This window comes from Ochlerotatus camptorhynchus, unplaced genomic scaffold, assembly GCF_037179485.1.
Source record: "Ochlerotatus camptorhynchus isolate MF236.1 unplaced genomic scaffold, CSIRO-AGI_Acam_v1.1 ptg000267l, whole genome shotgun sequence".
NCBI classification, from domain to species: domain Eukaryota; kingdom Metazoa; phylum Arthropoda; class Insecta; order Diptera; family Culicidae; genus Ochlerotatus; species Ochlerotatus camptorhynchus.
The window spans coordinates 2738241-2761751 of record NW_027040757.1 but is presented as its reverse complement, the minus strand read 5'-3'; the positions used below and the strand labels follow the sequence as shown (position 1 = coordinate 2761751).

Below are 23511 nucleotides of genomic sequence, written 5' to 3'. Positions count from 1 at the left end.
ATGCTCTACTTAAAGATGTAAATGAATTTTTTCCGTCCCTGTGAATCCCACTTCAACACACGGACGGCCCAAAATCATCAAAATTCAGTTCGCTAAGCAGAATGTCGCAAACACTAGCTTTTAAATTCATAGGATTTTGACAGTTCTTACAGTTACGCATCTGTAATGTGTATACATTACACTGTATTTTAAATCAGTTAATGAAAATGCACGAAAAGTTCACTGAACATCTCAACGTAGTCTACGTCAATGCGGTCGTATCTTGTATACAACCCCACCAAGTTTTCATCAGTATGTCGCTTAGTTCGAGATCCATAGCACATTGCTCACGAAACCTTTTGTTCTCAATCCCTACCCTGCCATCCATTTGTTACAATCTGGTACCCCTAACCTCGAGATAGCCGCGAGTAATCGGCCCCTGCTTTACTAACGTTATTTTTTTTGATTTTGTATTCTAAACAATGAATATCGGGTCCGCAAAGCTATGGAAAATGAGCCTGGAAAAATAAACGCATGGTAAAAAAAAAAACTACAAGGGACAGCATGAGGTTGTACGCAATGGTTACGTAGGACAACGTGGTCTTATATAATAAATGTTATTTGTTAACTGCAGCAGGAGCTTGTGTTTTGTGTAGGAATAGGAATTTGAGCGGTGTTCTCTCTGTTTACACTCTTTAGTATGACTATGATTGCCCTGAAAAGAAATTTAAAACGTCTTTCGGCAACATACGGGGTACAAAATTGAAAACAGTCATTTTGGATGCGTTACGAAAAATTGAAAGATTTTGAACGATAATAACTCAACCGTCTCTCGATAGATTTACGAGATAATGGCATCAATCGATTGGAAATGTTTCTAGAGATTTGCTGAATGTTTCAAAACTATTGATTTCATTCTGTAAACTATTGAAAAATGGTTAAAAGTAAACCATTGTCTAAAGATGGTGAAAATCGATTGATTTTTTTATATTCTTATACTTTCTCCAACCGAGACATCAGATGCAAGTATCTGACACCTCTGATATTTTCTGTTCTACTTTATAAGCGTCCAACAAGGTCGCCCGTTCCATCATTGTCTATCCGATCGTCGACCCAGCAGCAGAGCAGCAGTACCAGAGCAGCGGCAGCAGAGCCTGGGGGCAAAAGGGCAACTACGCCGAGTGCGTTGGTGCCAGTGCTCCGGTATACTGGGCCGCCGTCATGGAATGCCCAGCTGCTGCAGTTCTCAGTCGGTCGTATTCACCGTCTGCTCCGCAAGGGCAACTACGCCGAGCGCGTTGGAAAAAAAGCCCTTTTCAGGGTAACAACATTATCAAGAAAGAGTTTAACGATTAATTTTCTAATGCCTTTCCGGCACTTGAATATCGAAAGTTGAATCTTCGCAGAGCCATAGATTCCATTTTCAATACGGCGCTTGTCAATAGCCCCTCTTAAATAAAATAAAAATTAAAGGGTTAGACCCGACCCGATTAATTTTCAGGGCCACCAAACTTTCGCAAAAGAGTTATTAAGGAATATTCCTAAAATATAATATACACAATTAAGTACAACACATAACAAACGTTATCCAACGCCAACCCTGCGGTCGTATCTAGTATACAACCCTTCCAAGTTTTGTTTTCTTTATTAGAGAGATTTTCAGCCTTTGCGGCTCTGAAAAAGGCCGATGGTAGTACAGGCTTAAAGCTTTGGCAAGATGATGATGACGTGTAGGCAGCTGGATCAGCAAATCTGACCGGACACTCCCATATTCTTCGGTTCAATGATTGGGCACTCCCAAGAGTATCGGCCCGTCTGCTGCTGGACGGGGGTTGAACTGGTGTCTGCGACAGGATGGAAGGCTGCAGAATATCAGTGTCCACTAGACTGATGCAAAATTTGACTTTTTCGCTCCACAGTGCTTAAATGGTTTCAAATCGGGTCCTGATTAGCCTCCTAAAGTTACAACTCATTTGGTTAGAAGCAGACTTCGCACAAGCCATTTGAAGTTTACATCTAAATTACTATAGGAAATCTCAACTTCTGGTTAATTTCCTTCTAGTCTTTTTCCATATTGAGCTGCGAAACAGTTCGATAGCCATTCTTATAGAAAATTTTCTCAGCTACAACAGTGCTGAAGATCCTTTCTATGTAAAACGAGACAGGAAAAAGTTATTAATTATTTAAGAGATTGGTAAACTTATGACATGATCAAGCAGCTGCTCTATAGGCAACACTGTATTTTGCAGTGTGACATAGTAGCCATGATTTTTGTGCCCTATTCAACACCCCAGAAACACCAATGTTGCCTGCTGAGCAGTTGATTGAGCATGATCATAAGACATCAGTGCATTGAACCATTGATAACTTTCGATCCTTGCATTCAATCAAAAAATGGTCTTTAGCAAAATTGTAGCTGGGAAAATTTCCTACAAGTAAAGTTGAAAGTTTTTGAAGCAGACCGATATGGTGAATTATCAGATAGACATGAACTAAAATCTTAGTTTTACCATAGTAATTCCCATACAAACTTCAAATGGTTTGTGCCATCTCAGTTTCTCACAAAATGGGTTTAAATTTTGGAATCGTTTAAGTATTGTGGAGTGAAAATTTCAAATTTTGCATCACCCTAGTGTCCACCCAGCTAATGCTCCTCCCCTTTTTAGTTTTTCTCGTCAAACTCCTTCTCTCAACAAGTTGGTAAATCTTAGCCTTTAGCAGAAAGACGCTTAACACTTTTTCTGCGAATGTATGATCCTGTTCTACGTCATGGTTCTTCTCTATGCCTGTTCAGATGAATTAGTACTTTTATTTATTTTACTGCGCTAAATCAAACGAGAAGAAACAAAAAGGGATATCGGTTACGTGCTAGAATAATTGAAAATTCGATCAATATCTTGGAAAAATCTTGGAATTTTAGGCATCCCTAGAAAATAGATAATAATTGAACTTTCAGGCATCTCTAGAAAATAGTATAATATCATTTTTTTGGTGGTCTTTCGATAATGTTGAACAGCAGAATTGCTACCAGCAAGTGTAACCCAAGAACCAAAAGCGGTGCGATGCTTGTTTTCATTGCTATGACAACGATTGCATTAAGGGGCTTAGAAGCAGAGTGGTGAAAGTCAATTCTCTTCATCGATTTCCTCTTTTGATGAACATGGCTTCACTTACCTATTTCGCACTATATCTGATATGCTCTTCAATCATCCAGAACCACAAACGTATCAATGAATGTGTTTTCCGTCGAGTTATTAACGAAACTGAAAGTCTATGAAGAGAATCGATCAAAATCACTTGCACCCCTGCTTCCAAGTTTGGTTACAAGATTACAACTCTGGAGAGCATTTTGTGCATTTGTTCTGAACATGGCGATGAGCGTGCAAAATGCTACGCAATTGCATCCTCCATATTTGCACACGCCCGAAGATCGGAGGCAAATGCCCCTTTGACTTGTTTCGTCTACTAACGATTCTCTGATGACTGTGTTGGGGAAGCAGCATATTCATGTACGTAATTGATGGATTTGTTTTATATTTCGACGCTTTTGGACAATGCTTAACATTTACCACTTTTTAAATAGTTTCTTGTTGAAAATCAACAGTTGTAAACATTGCGATGCGTAGAAATATTTCTGTTCGATTGATGATAAATTTATTGCCATTGGTCCAGGGGCAGCTGAGCTATTAACGTTCAAAATCTTGCATAATTTCGTTACACAATCCATTTTTGGTTTTCAAAAAGTGAGCCCTTATTTATAAATCACAGACGTAGTCCTACATCAAAACTCTTCCAAGTTATCTTGAAACGCCTCTCAGAATGGCCTTGAAAGTCGCCTTTAAATTTGCCAAGAAATTATTCATAGAATTCCCTAGGAATATTCCTCAGAATTGTCATTTCGTGAAAATCTTCCAACTTATCCCGAATGTAGCAGAAGTTTCTACCGGAAATAATTGTTTTAGCTAAAACGAGTATAAATATGCAACTTTTCATAAAGATAGATCGTTATGATGGGGAGAAATATATAGATAACGAACATCGAAAGAGTGAGCTGACTGAATTATGACGCTGTCAAACATAATTTGACTGATTGTCGAATTGAAACGAACAATATTTTCGTTAATGATGCTTCCGAAGGTATAATTTTCCGTCGGCAATGTTTCGCACTTCAATGTTCTCGGAGTTTACACGAAATCATAAACGGGAAGTGCATAAAGGTCAGTTGTTTCGTCCCCCCCCAGCCAACTGCAAGAGAACAACAGCAAAAAGTTTCCCGTAAGTCAATAAGCGTTAGCAACTGCGTGTGAGGGAAACAAAAGATGAAAACTTTGACATTGGCTTTCCCGGTTGGTGAAAAACTTGAAGCCTGCCGCGGTCGGTAATTGAAGTGTTCATATGTACGTGAAGCTTGTGCGTAAATAAAACACCCATTAATTATAATAATTATCACATTCGTGCGAGACGCACATTTTTCATAAATTAATTATGATCCATGAATATTAATGGGTAATAGCAATCGGATTCCGGATTGTTTTGCGTTTCGGGAGCTTAACCCCCTTCAGCCGTTTAGTTTGAGTTCACTGTGTTCGTTTGTGGGAAGATCTCCATGAAAATCAACTGCAATCCATCTACAATGGTTGAGAAATCGGCTACGATAGCCTTCTTCAACCAAACTTGGATCTGGGCACTAATTACCCAAACTTTGTCCCATTAGGCTAAGTACTCCCGGTGATAGATAATCTAGTTTGGCAGCTTGGCGCTGAAGCTATCTTCCCCTCGGCCGAATGGGTTGTTTCTTTTTATGCAAATTCTCACAACAATCATCATTTTTCTACGATTTTTTCTCCACGACGCTGTTGTTGTTTTGCTTTCTGCACCGACAAACGGAGCGCGAACGAGCGGGGCTACCCCATTAGTGAGCTAGACATTGATAAATTATTCCTTCAGGACTTGGCACTGAGCTTCTGCTACTGCCGCTAGGAGAGAACTGCTCCCGTTCATTACTAAAAAGATTATTTTTCATTTTGCCTCGGTCGAGCTTGCGGCTCGCGAGGAAAAGACAGCACCCAATGATTGAACTTTTCCCATCATCATTCTTGCTTGCTTCGCGCATCCACGTTCTTCTGCATGAACCATGATGCGACGACCATCACTGATTTATAATTAACACGAAACGAAACTTACTCCATATCGCATAATTAATCTCTTAGATGTTGTTTTCGGTATCACTCGTAGCCGCCATGGCCTTGCGGAACCCAAGTGTTGGTAAGCTGGCTGAGACTTTCTGGTCAATTGGAAGGAAAATTGCACTGAAAAGGATTCTAGACTTGCATTGACAATGAGTTCCGAAAAAACCGCTCAAGTTTTGGCTGTTTGTTTTCCCATAACGGCATCATGTACATCAAACAGAAATCTCTGCCGCAATGTTTTTCTCTAAGCCCATATTATCAACAACAAAAAACTACAGTCACTCATAGCTCGACTGAGTAAAATTTATCTCAAATATGAACGATTGAAATCTGTGAATCTATGTGACTGAGGTTTTTGCGAATTTGAGTAAACGGAACACAAATTTGAACGAGTTTCAACGGCCGTGTAACGCTCATTTAAGTTCACCCCCCCCCCCCCCCCCCCCCAACGGAATGATGGTGAAAGCGAGCAGAACGCCAATTAAAAATCAGCATGAATAGTTGTGAAAAACGAAATTGCGCGGAAAACCTGCTCCATTCATCCTGTATGCAACTTGTCTCGCACAATTTCCCTTGTGAATTGCTTTCCGCCACCATCGCCACAGATTACATCCGTTTTCGTCCGGCGAAACTCCTCATAGCCATTCCGTTCATTATGGATGTTGGTCACACAATTCCGGGCTCCTCCTCGGTGCTTCAGGAAAAAGGGGAAATAAGCGAGCTCAAGTGGATGCTCCCAGAGAGAGTATCCACTTCATTTGCGTTCGCTTTGATTTGTTTTCTGCTTCCGATTAACCTACTTTCAACCCGCTGAATACCTACCTAGCTTGCTCGTCGAATTGAAAATCTTTGAACACAATCAGCCCCTCTCGTCCACCTTTTCGAATCACCCCACCGCTCTCGTGTTCAATTTGGAAGGTATTGATTGTTTTTCCGTTTTTTTTTTGTCGTTGTTCCACAGGTGAAGCAGCCAGCCAGATACTGAACAAAGCGGAGCCCCTCTTCATCACCCGATCGGAAGCGTTCAAGTTTGCCGTTGGCGACACCATTGCCCTGCCCTGTGAAGTTTCCTCGCCTGGTGAGTATGACGAACGATGCCGTTCCGGGCCAAAGGTTGAGAATGATTGCCGGCGAAGTGTTTTGATGTTTGTGTGTGGTGGACTGAGTCAGGATCGAAATGTCACGGATATTTTCGGATTTGTGACCTTCTCATGACGGGTTCCAAACTCTGCATTAGCTGACGGGATGACATTTTAAAAGAATCTTAATAAAGCTTGTACTCGAAAAAAAAAATGCACCATTTTTATCCGTGTGTAACTTTTTTATCCGTGGGTAAAAATTGATGAAAATCTGGGTATAACTAGTTTGGAGTGAGTTGTTTACATGTGAAAAATTTCATAATAATCGGTTCAGTGGTTTTTTTTTTTTTTTTTAATGTGTTTATTTTTCCAGGCTCATTTGCCGTAGCTTTGCGGAGCCGATATTCATTGTTTAGGTTACAAAATTTCTTAAGACTAACGTTAGTAAAGCGGGGCCGATTACTCGCGGCTATCTCGAGGTTAGGGGTAACAAATTGTAACAAATGGATGGCAGGGTAGGGATTGAGAACACAAGGTTTGGAGAGCAATGTGCTCTTGATCTCGAACTAAGTGACCAACTGATGAAAAAGACAAACATGGGGGTACACCGATGGGCAGCTAACAACTTGGGGGAACACAAGATGACACTAACTACTAAATCCTCAGATCTATCCGTTTTAAAAACACATATATTAAATTGCAATAGTCGAGATCTCGGCTCGCCAAGATGTCTCTAACGGGCCGCATGGGTTGTTTTCCTCGGGCCCTGAGGGATGCGGATAACTCGGATCTAGCAACACAATGGAGGGTGCATGACCAAAGTACGTGGTCGATATCGTGATAGCCACTACCACAAGCGCACAAATTGCTGCCTGCGAGCCCGATTCGGAAGAAATGCGAGTCTAACGAGTAGTGATTGGACATGAGCCTTGATATGACACGCATAAAGTCACGGCTCATGTCCAATCCTTTGAACCATGGCTTGTTCGATACCTGTGGGAGAATAGAATGTAACCATCTTCCCAGATCACTCTCATTCCATTTTTGTTGCCAGTTGGTGAGGACGTGCTGACGGGTAATTGGGAAAAATTCCGCAAAGGCGATTTGTCGATCAAAAATATCGCCTTCCATAGCGCCCACCTTAGCTAGCGAGTCCGCTTTCTCATTGCCCGGAATTGAGCAATGAGATGGGACCCAAACTAAGGTGATAGTATAGGAGCAGTTAGATAAAGTACTCAATTTAGCTCGGATTTCGGTCAGGAAATACGAGGAGTGCTTCATCGGCCTCATTGATCGAATAGCCTCCAACGAGCTAAGGCTATCAGTAAAAATAAAATAGTGATCAGATGGTAGTGAGGCAATTTGCTCTACTGCGTAAAATATGGCTGCTAGTTCCGCAACGTATACGGAACAGGGTTTTTGCAGTTGATATGAGGCGCTATGAAATTCGTTGAATACTCCAAATCCAGTGGAAGCGTTTATAGTTGACCCATCTGTGAAAAAACTCTTATTGTTACTAACATGGTGGTACTTGTTTGCAAAAATTAAGGGAACAACCATGGACCGATGGTGATCTGCTATTCCACGGATTTCTTGCAACATGGTCAGATCAAAATTTACAGAGGAACTATAAAAGTCTTGGAGGCAATCACGAGAGGAATTGATTGAAGAAGGGCCAATCTCCAGCGTCATGTACTCGTAATAGAGACTCATGAATCTTGTTTGAGGATTTCTGTCGAGCAGCTTCTCAAAATTTTCTATTACCAATGGGTTCATTACTTCACAACGGATAAGAAACCGGAAGGACAGTTCCGCGAAACGATCTGTCAGTGGGAGAACACCCGCAAGTACTTCGAGGCTCATCGTATGCGTCGAGTGCATACAGCCAAGTGCGATTCGGAGGCAACGGTATTGAACCCGTTGCAGCTTCAGGATATGTGTTTTCGCCGCGGATTGAAAACAGAAGCTACCGTACTCTAGAACCGACAAGATGGTTGTTCGATACAACCTGATCAGATCTTCCGGGTGTGCTCCCCACCAAGTTCCAGTAATTGTACGAAGAAAATTGATTCTTTGTTGGCATTTTTGTTTCACATACGCAATATGTTTTCCCCACGTGCTTTTGGAATCGAACCAGACACCTAAATACTTGAAAGATATACTTTGAGTGATTGTTCTACCCTTTAGTTGAAGCTGTAACTGTGCAGGATGATGCTTCCTAGAAAAAACAACCAACTCAGTTTTCTCCGGAGAGAATTCGATACCCAGCTTCATAGCCCAAGTAGACAAATTGTCTAAGGTATCTTGCAATGGTCCTTGCAGGTCCGGTGCACTTGGCCCTATAACGGATACAACGCCGTCATCTGCAAGCTGCCTTAGCGAGCAATTTTCATCAAGACAACCATCAATGTCTTTTACATAAAAATTATAAAGAAGGGGGCTTAAACATGAACCCTGGGGGAGACCCATGTAACTAATTCGTGAAGTTGTCGAGTTTCCATGAGAAAAGCTCATATATTTCTCAGACAACAAGTTGCTCAAATAGTTGTTCATAATTGGTGAAAGCCCACTATCGTGGAGTTTATCCGAAAGGACATCGATACAAACAGAATCAAAAGCCCCCTTAATGTCCAAGAAAACTGAACCCATTTGCTGTTTTTGCGCATAGGCCAGTTGAATTTCAGTTGAAAGCAACGCAAGACAGTCGCTCGTTCCTTTGCCTCTCCGAAATCCAAATTGCGTATCTGAAAGTAAACCATTCGACTCGACCCATTTGTCTAGACGAAAAAGAATCATTTTCTCCAACAATTTCCGTATACAGGACAGCATCGCGATGGGACGGTACGAGTTATAATCCGACGCGGGTTTACCGGGTTTTCGAATGGCGATAACTCTTACTTGTCTCCAGTCATCCGGAACAATGTTGTGCTCCAGAAATTGATTGAATAAGTTCAACAAGCGTCTCTTCGCGACATCTGGGAGATTTTTAAGCAAGTTGAACTTGATTCTATCCATTCCTGGAGTTGAATTGTTACATGAAAGGAGAGCAAGTGAGAATTCCACCATCGAAAACGGGGAATCTATTTCGTTATTACCCGACGGACGATCACGAACGTTGGTTTGAACCGACACCGAATCCGGGCAAACTTTCCGCGCGAAGCTGAAAATCCATCTGTCCGAGTACTCCTTGTCTTCGTTAATCGGTGTAGACGCGTTTCGCATTCTCCTGCCGACATTCCAGAGTGTTCTCATGGAAGTCTCTCGCGACAAACCATCGACGAACCGACGCCAGTATCCGCGTTTTTTTGCTTTAATTAAGTCCTTAAAAGTTTTCTCGAGGTCGGTGTACCGCTCGAAATCCCCGACCTTGCCGTGTTTGCGGAAGCGTTTAAACGCGGCGGACTTCTCGCTGTTCGCGTCGGTGCAATCCTTATCCCACCACGGGGTGGGAGGTCGCTTGCGGACGGAAACACCCGGAACACGTTTCGTCTGTGCTTGCAGCGCAGAATCGATGATGACACGCGCGAGAAAGGAGTACTCGTCCAGCGGAGGAAGTACATCAACCGATTGACTGGCATCAAGAACCGCGGTCGCGAATTTTCGCCAGTCAATGTTTTTCGTAAGATCGTACGCGATGTCGACCGAGCGAGTAGAAGATGAACCATTGGTAATAGAAATTTTGATTGGCAAATGGTCACTACCGTAGGGATCTTGAATTACTTTCCACGAGCAATCCAACGATAGTGAACTCGAGCAAAGTGAGAGGTCTAATCTGCTTATTTTTGCTGGAGGTTTGGCTACTCGTGTTGCTTCCCCGGTGTTTAGAATTGTCATTTTGAAGAAGTCGCACATGTCGTATATCAAGGTTGAGCGGTTGTCGTCGTACAGTTCCCCCCAGCCTGTACCGTGAGAGTTAAAATCTCCCAAGATCAACCGAGGCTCTGGCATAGCCGTGCAGATATCCGAGAAACTTTGACGAGAAATCGCAGTTCGCGGTGGAAGATATACTGAGGCAATACTGAGGCATTTACCTCGAATATTAACCTGACATGCAACAACTTCAATGCCTGTCACCGAAGGCAGATCGATTCTGTAGAAGGAATGGAGCTTGTTGATCCCCAGAAGCACCCCTCCATACGAATCTGCCCGATCAAGGCGAATAATGTTGAAATCGTGGAAAGCAAGATCGTTGTCTGAAGAGAGCCATGTTTCACAAAGGGCAAATGCATCAGAAAGTAAATTGTTAACTAAAAATTTAAATGTGTCAAGTTTTGGCATAAGACTTCTACAGTTCCACTGAAGAACAGAGATCATATCCCCGACCTCATTCGGAGAATTATCCATCAAAGGATATGATCGATGCAAGGAAGGACCACCTAGAAGCTAGTTGCTTCAAAAGAGTTTTCACCATTGGGAGCACTAAATTAATAATGCTCCTCGTTGAGTCAGAGACATTGAATATACTGAAGAAGCTATCCACAATACCAGAAAACGTGAACATGGGGGCATGTTCTTGCTGATTATTCAGCTGCTTTTCTGGCCGAAAAACTGGGACATCTGGGGTTTTAGATGATCCTGGAAGTGACGGAAAGTTCTTGTCATAATTACAAGGTTGAAAACCCGGTGGAATGGGCTTCGGTGCATTTCCGTTACCTCTTGATTTTTCCAAGGTGGAAGGGTGGTCCGGACGAGTGGCCTTACGAGGCTTTTCGGTGTTGTGTTGTTTTGCTCGTTTTCTCGTATTGCCTTTAAAGACAAACGGACTACCCTCACCGACCTCTGAGTCAGAGTCTAGATCATCAACTGGCAAAATGGAGAACGTGTTACTGCTTTTTGGTGTGGTCTGAGAAGATGAAGCGGTATTCTTCAAGAGTTCTGCTAGTGTTCTCTTGGAGCGAGCTTGCAGAGACCGCTTAAGTTTTTCTCCCTGCTGTTTATACCTCGGGCAGTTAGTCAGGGTATGCAGGCTCTCCTTGCAGTACACACATTTTGGTGGAGCACCGCAAGGGCCCTCTTGATGTTGCTCGCCACACTGATCGCAGCGTGGTTTGTTCGAGCAGTAGTCCGATGTATGACCAAGTTGTTTACATTTCGAGCAGTTCATTACCCGAGGTACAAACAGGCGTACAGGCAGCCGAACCTTGCCAATAGCGACGTAGTGAGGTAACGCTGAACCCGAAAAGGTCACACGAAACGAGTTTGACAAGGAATAAGTTTTTTTGGAGCCTACTACGGATACTGACTGCATTTGAAGGCAGTCCAATATCTTCACCTTCGGCAGAGCACGGTTTTTAAAGATTCCGAAGGAATCGGGACCCAAGAAATCATCACTAGTCAAACTCGCTTCGGTGACCACTCCTTCAATTTCTACCTCACTACTGGGTATGTAGACTCGGTATTCCAATGAAAAAAGCTCGCACGCAACAATTTGGTTAGCCTGCTTCCGGTCATCAATGGTAACACGCAGTTTTATTGGTGTTACCTTGAAAATATCGGTAACGGCCGAAAAATGTGTTGTTAGATCCTTAGAGATCCTCGGAATGTTCAAAGGTTTTTGTTTGGGCGGGAAAAAAACAACCCATGGGCCTTTCGAGGCTTCTGGGTAAGCCTTTAGGCGGGGGAGCGCAGAGATTTTTGGGGGCAATGGTGTGGGGGGTGCAGGACGAGGAGGTGATGGTGGGGGAGAGGGTTGTGGGGGATACCTTTTCTTGGGATATGCTCCAGTATTTTTGCTGGAGAGCGAGTCAACTGGGACGTCAAGGGTTTCCATTTCCACAACTTCCTCGAGACTTTCGTGTGAGGAATTAAGAGTTTCGTCGTCTGAGATGGAAAGCGACCATCCCCCGCCTTTATCATTTTCATCCATTGCGGTTAAATATCGCCTCAATGGTGTTTTTAATAAATATTTTACAAATAATTACAGTAATTTCAAATAGTATCAAAAAAATGCAAAAAAAAAATAAAATAAAAAAATAAAAAAAAAACAAAAAAAATTATATAGTTTTACTCTAATAAAGAGTAATACGAAAGAAGGAAAAAAAACAAAAAAAGAAAAAAAAAATATATATACTAAAAAAAAAATGTTTTTGGATCACCCTAACTATGCTCTACTTATAAATAGTACGAGAAAAAAAAAACAAGAAAAAAAATTATAGATATATACTATTTACAAAATTTTGAATCACCCTAATTATGACCCAACCTAATCTAATATTGGACCATGCGGGGAGATGCGATACTGGTGAAAACAAAGCGACACGGTATACCTATTACACTGAGGCGGCAGATGACTGGTGCGAGGCTATTGTTTGCCCCAACGGCTGTTGGGTCGATAACCTGATAGCTGGTATGCCTCGGTCGCTTCGGTAGGCAATTTAACGTGCTTTCGTTGTTGCTATCAATGGGATGATGCGATGATGCGATGATGGTGATTAAAGCTGGACCGTAAGCAAAGCGCTCGGCGTACGGTTAACGGCTTCCTCACTCGCGCACTAGTTGTATAAGCACTATGCCAACTAACTTTGGCGAGAAAAAACCCTCGCGTGGGGAAAAACTCAAAAACTCAAAAACTAGTGTCGTACAACGAGACCGATGCGACTTGATCGGCTCAGCGTGCGAGACGGAATGAGGTTCAGTGGTTATTGAGATGTCATCGAAACAAAAATCCGGCTGCGACCATGAGATGGATCGGAAGACAACTGAGAATCACCCATAAAACTGTGTCTCGGGTGGTAAAATTGTTTAAGGAGTCCCAGACGACCGAGCGGCGGGCTGGAAGTGGAAGAAAATCGAAGACAGCTGACCCTGTGAAGGCCCGGAAGGTGTTGGATTATTTCAAGCGTAATCCGAACCTTTCGGTTCGCGACGCGACTGTGAAGGCAAAGTGTTCCGCCTGGTTCGTTCAGCAAACCATGAAACGAGCTGGGCTTCGTGTATTCAAGGTCCAGAAGGCTCCAAACCGGCGTGATCAACAAAACACGGCGGCCAAATCCCGCGTAAGGAAGCTGTATCGACAGTGGTTAACGAAACCGATGTGTGTAGTTATGGATGACGAAACCTACATCAAGGCAGACGCAAAGCAGATACCGGGGCTGGAGTTCTACGTTTGCCACATCACGGTTTGATGTTCCGGAAGACATAAGGAAGAAGAAAGTGGACAAATTCGCCAAAAAATACTTGCTCTGGCAGGCCATATGCCAATGCGGTAAACTGAGTAAACCGTACATCACAATGGGTACCATCAACAGCGAAATTTACCGCACCGGGTGCCTCCAGAAGCGTCTGTTGCCCTTCCTGCGGTCCCACAGAGGTAAGACATTATTTTGGCCGTACCTGGCATCATGCCATTACGCGCGATCGACGTTGGATTGGTACAGAGACAATAACGTTGTTTTTGTACCAAGAACCGCCAACCCCCCAAATTCACCAGAGATTCGTCCGGTGGAAAGATTTTGGGCCATAATGAAGGCCAAAGTTCGAAAATCGTCCAAGTCCTGCTTGGTGCTCACCAAGGATCCAACAAGCAGTGCCCTAAACGCGAGGATTTCAAGCGCATCCGAAATCAAGCGTCCACCAACAATCAACCAGCACGAAGGAAGGATAAGGCCCCGACTTTAAGGGCGGAGGACTTTCCGCCTCTTCATGGACAAGTGAATCCAAGGGTGCGATCCGCGCCCCCTCAAGAAACGTCTGGATCTTCTGCTGGACAAAGCTCTCCATCCCCCTGGATTCTGGAGACAACCAACAGCTCAAACAAATAATCCCGATCAGTTCTCAGCAGATGAACTGATGGAGATTTTCATCAACATGACCGGTGCTCTACGTAAGTGCCGCAATAAGCCCGAACAGGTCCAAGTGCTCGGTAAGTTCATCATCCAGTATGGTGTCTAAGCCGCTAACCATCGCTACCTGGAACGCTTGCTCTTTAAGAGTAAAACTGATTGAGCTTGCCGACTTCCTCCGCATGCATAGCATCGACGTGGGTCTTCTAACCGAGACCCACCTAAAGTCCGGTGACAGCTTCTGGTTGCCTGACCACAACTGTTGAAGAACTTAATAAGTAGGGGAACACTGTTGAAATTTGTATCCCGAAATTAGAACCCCATTAAAAATTGAAATGTTATACCTCCAATCCATAATGAGCCAAACGATAAGATACGAGAGTATGTAGACTAGCTTATCACTCCATATCATTATCTCCTTTAGATCCGATCGCTTCACGATCGTGCCTTATAAACCCCGAACTCAACCAGCTAGGGAAAATAATGATCGGTTGGCTCTCGTTAAATGAGTATAAAATTGGTCTTTATCAAAAACACACAAAACCACCTTTCTCGTGTTCCTCACTGCATGGAAGAAAAGTACTCCACGAATTGTGCCACTAGTTGCCCCGTTTGTTCCTGCTTCGCTGACCACTGGTGTAGTTCCTGCTTTGCTGCTGCCTTGTTCACCGTGTCCACCGCCGCTTCATCCAGGTTCGCCAACATTTTTGGTGCCGAAACCCGGGACTGCTAGGTCAAAACCATCATCGACCGGCTTGCAAGGTTAGCGTGGGTCACCTCCTTGAGCAACATTCGTCACCATTTTGGACGCTTTCACTGCTATTGTGTACCCCACGAAATCTTCAACCGGACTTTCTGCTGCATCGGCAACCTTCTTGACCTGGACATCTGGACGGAATCACGGAATCAGCTGTGGTCGTAGTTGCAATTGCACAAGGAAGGCAGGTCCTGCCAAGCGAACCCAGGTAAAGCAGACTAGTAACAATCAGGTGAGTCAACCAGACCATTTAGCCACACAAATACATCGGCTTTTTAGCGTTTCATTGACCTCACCGCCCATTTTGATACGTTGTGCAAGCCATGAGGAACACAAAGAAAACCAAAAAGCTTTTCGTGCGTCGAAATAACATTATTGGTTCCGCTAAGCTAATCAAACAATTCGATGAGAATTTTGTGTTCGATCGCGATTTCCCTCAACTTAGATTTCGCCTTGATAAGCTAGACAGTCTGTGGGAGCAATTTAATGAAGTACAGGCTGAGATTGAATTTGAAGAGGAATTGTCCGAGGATCTCGCGGACGAAAGAGTTGGTTTTGAAAACCAGTATTTTGAATTAAAAGGCTCTCTAGCTGGGAAACTCGCGATCGCCAATGAAAGGGTTGAAAGACCACCACCTAGTCCTGGTGCTCCACCTGCACACGTTCCTTCTGTTCGCCTCCCAGAACTTAAGATTCCTGAGTTCAGTGGAAACTATGATGAGTGGATGAATTTTCATGATCTTTTCACCACTACCATCCACACTAATTCGCAACTTTCGACAGTACAGAAATTCCAGTATTTGAAAACTGTACTAAAAGGAGATGCCTTGCGACTTGTTCAGTCTTTAGCAGTCTCAGCGGCCAACTACGTAATCGCGTGGGATTTGCTGAAGAAACGTTTTGACAACAGGAATCTGCTAATAAAGCAACACTTTTCGGCTTTGCTGTCCACTTCTTCGGTGCGTAAAGAATCGTCGTTGGCGCTGTCAAACCTGGCAGACGAATTCGATAAGCACATTTGCGTGCTGAATAAATTGGAGGAATCACTGGAGGAGATCACTGGAATTCCTTTCTTGTCGAGTTATTAAGCAGCAAGCTCGATCCAGTTATGCAGAAGGAGTGGGAAAACCAACTCGACGATGATATGCGGCCAACATATGATGAATTGGTTGTTTTCATTCAAAAGCGCTCTCGCATACTCCAATCTATTACGCTCTCCCAATCTTCACCACCTGTTTTGAAGACCGAACCAAGGTACGAGTCCAAGTCTCCTCGATCAAAAACCTCCTCGTATCACTCTGCCAACAGTGATAACTGGCCTAATTGCAGTGTGTGCAAACAGCCACACACATTGTCCCAGTGCGACGAATTTAAGAAGCTTACGCCACAAAAACGCTTTGAATTGGCTAAAAGGCAAGGCCTTTGCCTAAATTGTTTGAAATCATCACACTTGATGAAAAATTGCACAGCTGGTTCGTGTCGTACTTGCAACAAACGCCACCACACACTGTTGCACTTGAATGCCCAAGCTGCCCCCAGTACAGACAGTTACAACAAGACTGTAGCAGCTCAGGTCGGCCAATGTCAGCACTCCTCACAATCGGCTACGGTCGTCGAATCGCCGTCGTCGGATTCGTGCATTGCCGATCAATGTCACGTGGTCCCTCGGGTTACGGGACCAGCCCCGTCGTCGTCGGATGGGCTTGTAAATCGTTCAATTTCGTTCAGTCCGTCGCCGGTTCCGCAGTCTATACCGTCAAGCTCCACTCATAGCTCCTCACAAGTGACGAACTGTCAAACCGTCCCTCCTGGCCAGTCTCTTGTATCGAAAGCATGCATGTCGTCTGTATTCATGCTTACTGCCTACGTGAAAGTCATGCACTCTAACGGCAGCTACATTCTCGCCCGAGCTTTGTTAGACTGTGCATCCGAAGCCAATTTTGTTACGGAATCTCTCGCACAACGGCTGTGTTCCATTCGAACACCAGCAAATATCGATGTGTACGGTATCAGTCAATCGGTCAAGAAAGTGAAGCACAAAACCAACATCACTGTGTCCTCACGATTAGGATCGTACACAACAAGCATGGATTTCTTGATTCTACCCATGTTGACAAGAATTCTACCCACTGCCAACGTGGATATTTCGATGTGGGTCATACCTCGCCACCTCCCCCTTGCAGATCCCAAGTTCAACATAGCCCACGACATTGATTTGATCATCGGCATCAAAAACTTCTTTTCGATTCTGGAGAATGAACAATTGACTCTTGGCAGTGGCCTACCAGTGCTGCGCAAGACAGTTTTCGGTTACGTCGTCGCCGGTGAAGCCATGGAAAAATCTGCCTCAACCGTAGTCTGCAGTGTTTCCTCGATCGATAACCTGGAGTCGATTGTCCGCAAGTTCTGGGAGGTGGAGAGCTTCGAAAAAGGCAAGGCGCTTTCGCTAGAGGAGCTATATTGCGAAAATCACTTTCGAGAGACACACCAACGAGCCCCTGACGGTCGGTACGTGGTGCGATTGCCGATTCGTGAGGAGATGCTTGACTCATTGGGAGAGTCGTTCAAAATCGCTGAGCGCAGATTCCTGGCAATTGAGAGGAAGTTGTCATCCGATCCCGTGCTACACGCTGAGTACTCAAAGTTCATGGACGAGTACCTAACCTTGGGACATATGGATGAATTTGAACCCGATCTATTGAAACCTCACTTCTATCTTCCTCATCATGCGATCCAGCGACCCGACAGCACAACCACAAAGACACGCGTGGTTTTCGATGCCTCGTGTAGAGGCAGCAATAACATTTCGCTGAACGACCTTTGCTACGTCGGACCTACGGTACAACCACCACTCGTGAGCACACTCGTGAACTTTCGTTTACCGAAATTTGCTGTGAATGCCGATGCCGAGAAAATGTATCGGCAAGTATGGGTTCACCCAGTAGATTGCTTGCTTCAACTGATCCAGTTTCGAAAAACTCCCAACGAGAAGCTGCAAACCTATCGGTTGAAAACGGTGACGTACGGGACGGCACCCGCTCCATACCTTGCCACACGCGTCCTGAACCAGCTTGCTGTAGATGAAGCAGCAAACTACCCGCTAGCCGCTCCAATGGTCGAAAACTGTTTCTACGTCGACGACTATCTCTCTGGAAACGACGACGAACAGCTTTTGGTGGAAACAAACCGCCAGTTAATTGATCTTCTTCGCTCAGGTGGATTCAATATGCGAAAATGGTGTAGCAACAGTCCCACCGTTCTTTCTCACATTCCCGAAACTCTTCGGGACTCTCGAACTGAACTCCAAATCAGCCAATCGGGTTCGGTGAAAGCTCTCGGCCTTCTTTGGCATCCACTGTCGGATGAATTCAGTTTCAATGTTCCCGAGTTTGTATCGTCGGAACCGATCACAAAACGTCTGGTCCTTTCGGAGATGTCACGCCTATTTGATCCAATGGGTCTAGTCGGAGCAGCAATCGTCAGCGCAAAAATATTTCTGCAAGCTTTATGGTCGGAAAAGTTTAATTGGAACGATACGTTACCGGAGGAGTATCAGAAATGGTGGAAATTGTATCGGTTCGAAATCGAAACTCTTTCGATGCTTCGAATCCCAAGGCGAATTCTCGTGGACAACTATCGCACGCTCGAACTTCACGTCTTCTCGGACGCATCAGACAGTGCCTACGGATGCTGCATCTACGTGAAGACTATTTCTTCTACTGGTGAACAAGCATGCAAGTTGGTGATCTCGAAGTCTCGTGTGAGTCCACTTCGCAAACTATCAACGCCTCGACTCGAGCTGTGCGCTGCAGTGCTCGGAGCACAACTGGCAGGCTTCGTACTTGAGTCAACCAAATGGACCTGTCCTGTTACGTATTGGACTGATTCATCGATAGTGCTGCATTGGATTGCTTCGTCTTCGTCAACCTGGAAAGTGTTCGTGTCAAATCGGATTGCCGAAATTCATCGATTGACTGGAGGTAGCATGTGGCGTCACGTTCCCTCTGAGTTAAATCCCGCTGACAAAATCTCACGTGGAATCCTGCCTTCCGAATTGAAAACTGACAACCTCTGGTGGCATGGACCAAATTATCTTCGGCAAGACTCGGATACTTGGCCAGAAAATTGCATCCAACTGTCGCTACTTCACAAACAGGCTCGCAGAGATGAAGGCCGGCAAGTTGTTTCAGTTGTCGTCACTACCACTCACGCTTTTACCGAATTCATCGAACCATACTCCACTCTCTGTCCCCTTGAACGCAAAGTTGCCTGGCTGCTAAGATTTGCTCGAAATTGTCGTCAAAAGGACCCTGGAAATTGTCAATTCGGTCCACTCTTGCAATCAGAGCTAGGGAACGCATTAAAGCATTTAATCAAGCAAACTCAGCTCATATACTTTTCGGCGGAAATTGAGTTCCTCAAAAAACACAATGGACCGACTCGTAAAGAGTTCACCTTCAAGTCTCAGCTGAAAACCCTCAATCCATTCGTTGACGCTGAAGGCTTGCTTCGAATCACCGGACGACTGCAGAATCTCGACATCCCGTATGACACCAAGCATCCTCTGGTTCTACCTCAAAAGGCTCACCAGACCTACCTCATCTTCAGGCAGACTCATCTACGAATGCTTCATGCAGGGCCACAACTACTTCTTGCGACTTTGCGTCAGCGTTATTGGCCAATCCGGGGACGAGACTTTGCAAAAAAGATAGTCAGGGAGTGCATCATCTGCTTCCGCTGCAAACCACGGAGCATTTGCCAGATCATGGGACCATTGCCACTGTCCCGAGTAACGGCGTCGCGCGCGTTTATCAACTGCGGTGTTGATTATTGTGGCCCGTTCTTCGTGAAAATTCCGAATCGTCGCGGTCCGTCGGTAAAGGTATTCGTCGCAATTTTCGTGTGCATGGCGTCTAAAGCAGTACACATCGACATGGTGTACAGTCTCACGTCTGACGCGTTCGTGAACGTACTCAAGCGCCTCGTCGGGCGTCGCGGACGCGTAACCGACATCTACTGCGATAACGCACGGACGTTTGTCGGAGCAAATCGTCTTCTGGAGGAGAATCGCCAAAAATTCAACGACATGCACAATTCAAGTGGACTGCTCGTGTTCTGTGCAGACAATGGAATCACATTCCATTTCAACCCTGCTCGCTCGCCTCACTTCGGTGGCCTTTGGGAGGCCTCCGTGAAGACCTTCAAGTACCATCTATACCGTGTGATGAAAGATACACTGCTCAACATAGACGACTTCAACACGCTGATCATTCAGATCGAGGGGGTAATGAACTCCCGTCCGCTCACTCCTCTTTCATCGGACCCAGCGGATGTTATCGCCTTAACTCCTGGCCATTTGATCATGGGAGAACCCGTTCACTCTCTTCCCGAGCCGAATATTTGCGACATTCCCATTAACCGTCTTGATTCCTTCCAGAAGATGCAACAACGTCTTCAGCATTTCTGGAGAGCCTGGTCACGTGATTATGTCGCCCAACTACAGGATCGCAAGAAATGGCCGGTTGTACATCCGGACATCGAGGTTGGGACGCTGGTGGTTCTCAAAGAAGACAACGCTCCACCGATGCGCTGGAATCTTGGCCGGATCGCGCAGGTATTCCCCGGTAAGGATGGACACGTCCGTGTGGTTCAGGTTCGAACCGCACATGGTACCTATCGACGGGCAATAACCGAGGTTTGCCCACTTCCCATCGAGCAAGATGACCGTGATGCACATTCATCAGCCTCACCGTCACCACCCACCACCCACTGAGCCTGGACATCCTTTGTGATTAGTTGAAAGTGGCCTTTCAACGTGGCCCGGCATGTTGAAGAACTTAATAAGTAGGGGAACACTGTTGAAATTTGTATCCCGAAATTAGAACCCCATTAAAAATTGAAATGTTATACCTCCAATCCATAATGAGCCAAACGATAAGATACGAGAGTATGTAGACTAGCTTATCACTCCATATCATTATCTCCTTTAGATCCGATCGCTTCACGATCGTACCTTATAAACCCCGAACTCAACCAGCTAGGGAAAATAATGATCGGTTGGCTCTCGTTAAATGAGTATAAAATTGGTCTTTATCAAAAACACACAAAACCACCTTTCTCGTGTTCCTCACTGCATGGAAGAGAAGTACTCCACGAATTGTGCCACTAGTTGCCCCGTTTGTTCCTGCTTCGCTGACCACTGGTGTAGTTCCTGCTTTGCTGCTGCCCTGTTCGCCGTGTCCACCGCCGCTTCATCCAGGTTCGCCAACAACAACATTATCCGGCTTGATCGCACCAGCTCCAGGGGGTGGTGTAGCGGTCATCGTCAGAAAGGGAATTAAGTTTTGCACTCTGCCCCACATCCGTACTTCTATCATCGAGGCCGTTAGTGTGGATGTGGAATCACCAACTGGAAACCTCCGGTTTATCGCTTATTACTGCCCACGCCAGTGTACCGCAAGCAATGGACTAGGAATCCAATTCAAGAAGGACCTGACCGCCATCACCCGTACTAGCTCCCGATTCATCGTTGGGGGCGACCTGAACGCCCGCCACGAAGCTTGGCGGAACTACCAAAGGAACCGGAACGGATGTCTATTGTTCGACCCCGCACAACATGGACTGTACACTGTGCAATTTCCGGACGAACCAACTTTCATCTCTCCGGCGGGAAATCCCTCCACCCTGGACTTTTTCCTGTCAAACATCGGACTATCCAAGCCAGAGGCGCACAACGATCTCAGCTTCGAACACCAACCGGTGGTGACTGAATTTGGTGTCAACGTGGTTCCTGCTAGAAGCTACCTGCGTAAAGACTACCACCATGTCAACTGGGTGCAGTACGGACGAATGGTGGACAGTAACATCAATGAAAATCCACCACTTGACACCGTAGATGACATCGACTGGGCGTTGGAAGGACTCGAACAGGCCATATCCATGGCTGACGAGGCATACGTTCGACAAGTTCCTGTGAGGGGTAAGTTTGTTGCTATTGATTCCCACACCCAATTACTGATTCGGTTGAAAAAATGTTCGTAGAGGCCAGTTTCAGAGGACTGGAGATCTGGGCAAAAAACGTGATATGGCCGATCTGAACAGGCAGATTGCTTCCAGAATGGACTCACTCCGAAATGAAGTTTCGGGCGTGTTGTCCAGAATCAGGACGACCATTCCAGACCATTCTGGAAGGTAGCAAAGCTACTGAAAACTCATCCCAAACCCGTTCCACATCGGCAAACATACTTTTGAATATACAAACCTATCAATGATCCATACAATATTGGAAAACGTTCCATACAAAACATCCAAAAGATCAATAAAACATCGGAGAAAATCCCTAAAAAAGTGTGGATGATCCATAAAAAAGATCAATATTATCAATATTTTATGTGAAATTTAGCAACACAATTGTAAAAATGTGCCGCTAAATTTCTAAACAATGAGCATTGAAATTACCCATAAACATATTGCAATTGATCCATAAAACATTCAGCAATGAACTTTAAACTAAGGAATCCATAGGAAATCAAGTTTGCGCACTTAAAAATATAGCCATGTTCGGATTAATGAAAGCAACTTCCTCAGAGCAGTCTCGTTTTATTTATTTATTTGATCACCATCTTCGACTACGTCGTACAGACTCATTACTTAAAACCTAATTTAATCTAAATGCCTTATTCTAGCACTAAACACATGTTTGGTCAAAATAAAATCAAACTCGTTACAAACATCATTAAAGGAACGCAAACAAGAATTAAAACAATTATTGAATCCAAAGTTCGTTCTGTGAAATGGAATTGCAAGTAACGGGGAATTACGGAATCGTCGAGGAGGAGTATTCCATGGAATCAGTTCCAGAAGTTCAAGACAGTCCACGTTTCCTGTTATGAGGTCAAAGATAAACAGTCGTTGCAATTTGAGACGCCTGGCAGAGAGGGATTCCAAATCAATCAGCTTGCATCGGTCGGGATAACTTGGAAGATTGACTGGATCATTCCAGGGGAGCTGACGCAATGCAAACCTTATAAAACTTTCCTGAATCCTTTCAACCGCAAGGATATGCGTAACGTAAAATGGAGACCAAACCGGGGAAGCATATTCTAAAATGCTGCGAACCAGCGAGCAGAATAGCGTCTTGAGACAATAAACATCGGTGAAACCAGAAGCATGACGACGAATAAAACCAAGCACAGTATATGCTTTAGCGGTTACGATGTTTATGTGTTCGTTAAACCTTAGCTTCGAATCGATCGTAATACCTAGATCACAGATTGAAATTGCACGTTCTAGAGAATCCGGCCCCATGTAATATTGATGGTGAATAACGTTGTTGCAGCGAGTGAAGGATATTATTTTGCACTTTTTGCTGTTTACGCGCATGCCGTTGTCACCGCACCAGACTATCACACGATGTATATCTTCTTGCAACGCGACACAGTCAGTGGGAGAAACAATCACACGGAAAAATTTTAGATCATCGGCAAAAGAATGGATGATGAGAGCATGTCGCACAGGTCATTAACATAAATGATAAAAATAAGAGGGCCGAGAACACTGCCTTGTGGCACGCCAGATGGTATGTTGAAAGTCCTGGAGCGTGCGGAATTCACCATCATGAAAGCATTGCGATTAGACAGGTATGAATAGAGCCATTCAGTGATCCATGTCGGAAATCCAATGTGGTTCATTTTGGCAGCGATGAGATTGTGCGGTACTGTATCAAA

General features: G+C 44.6%; 1 protein-coding gene across 1 annotated transcript in view; it reads left to right on the top strand.

The window, feature by feature from the left end:
• LOC135705449 (hemicentin-1) overlaps positions 1-23511 on the top strand; it is a 599061-nt gene that overhangs the window by 356013 nt on the left and 219537 nt on the right. The window contains exon 4 of the mRNA XM_065227201.1: positions 6130-6246. Within this exon, the coding sequence (XP_065083273.1) occupies positions 6130-6246 (117 nt within the window). The remainder of the gene's footprint in view (positions 1-6129; positions 6247-23511) is intronic.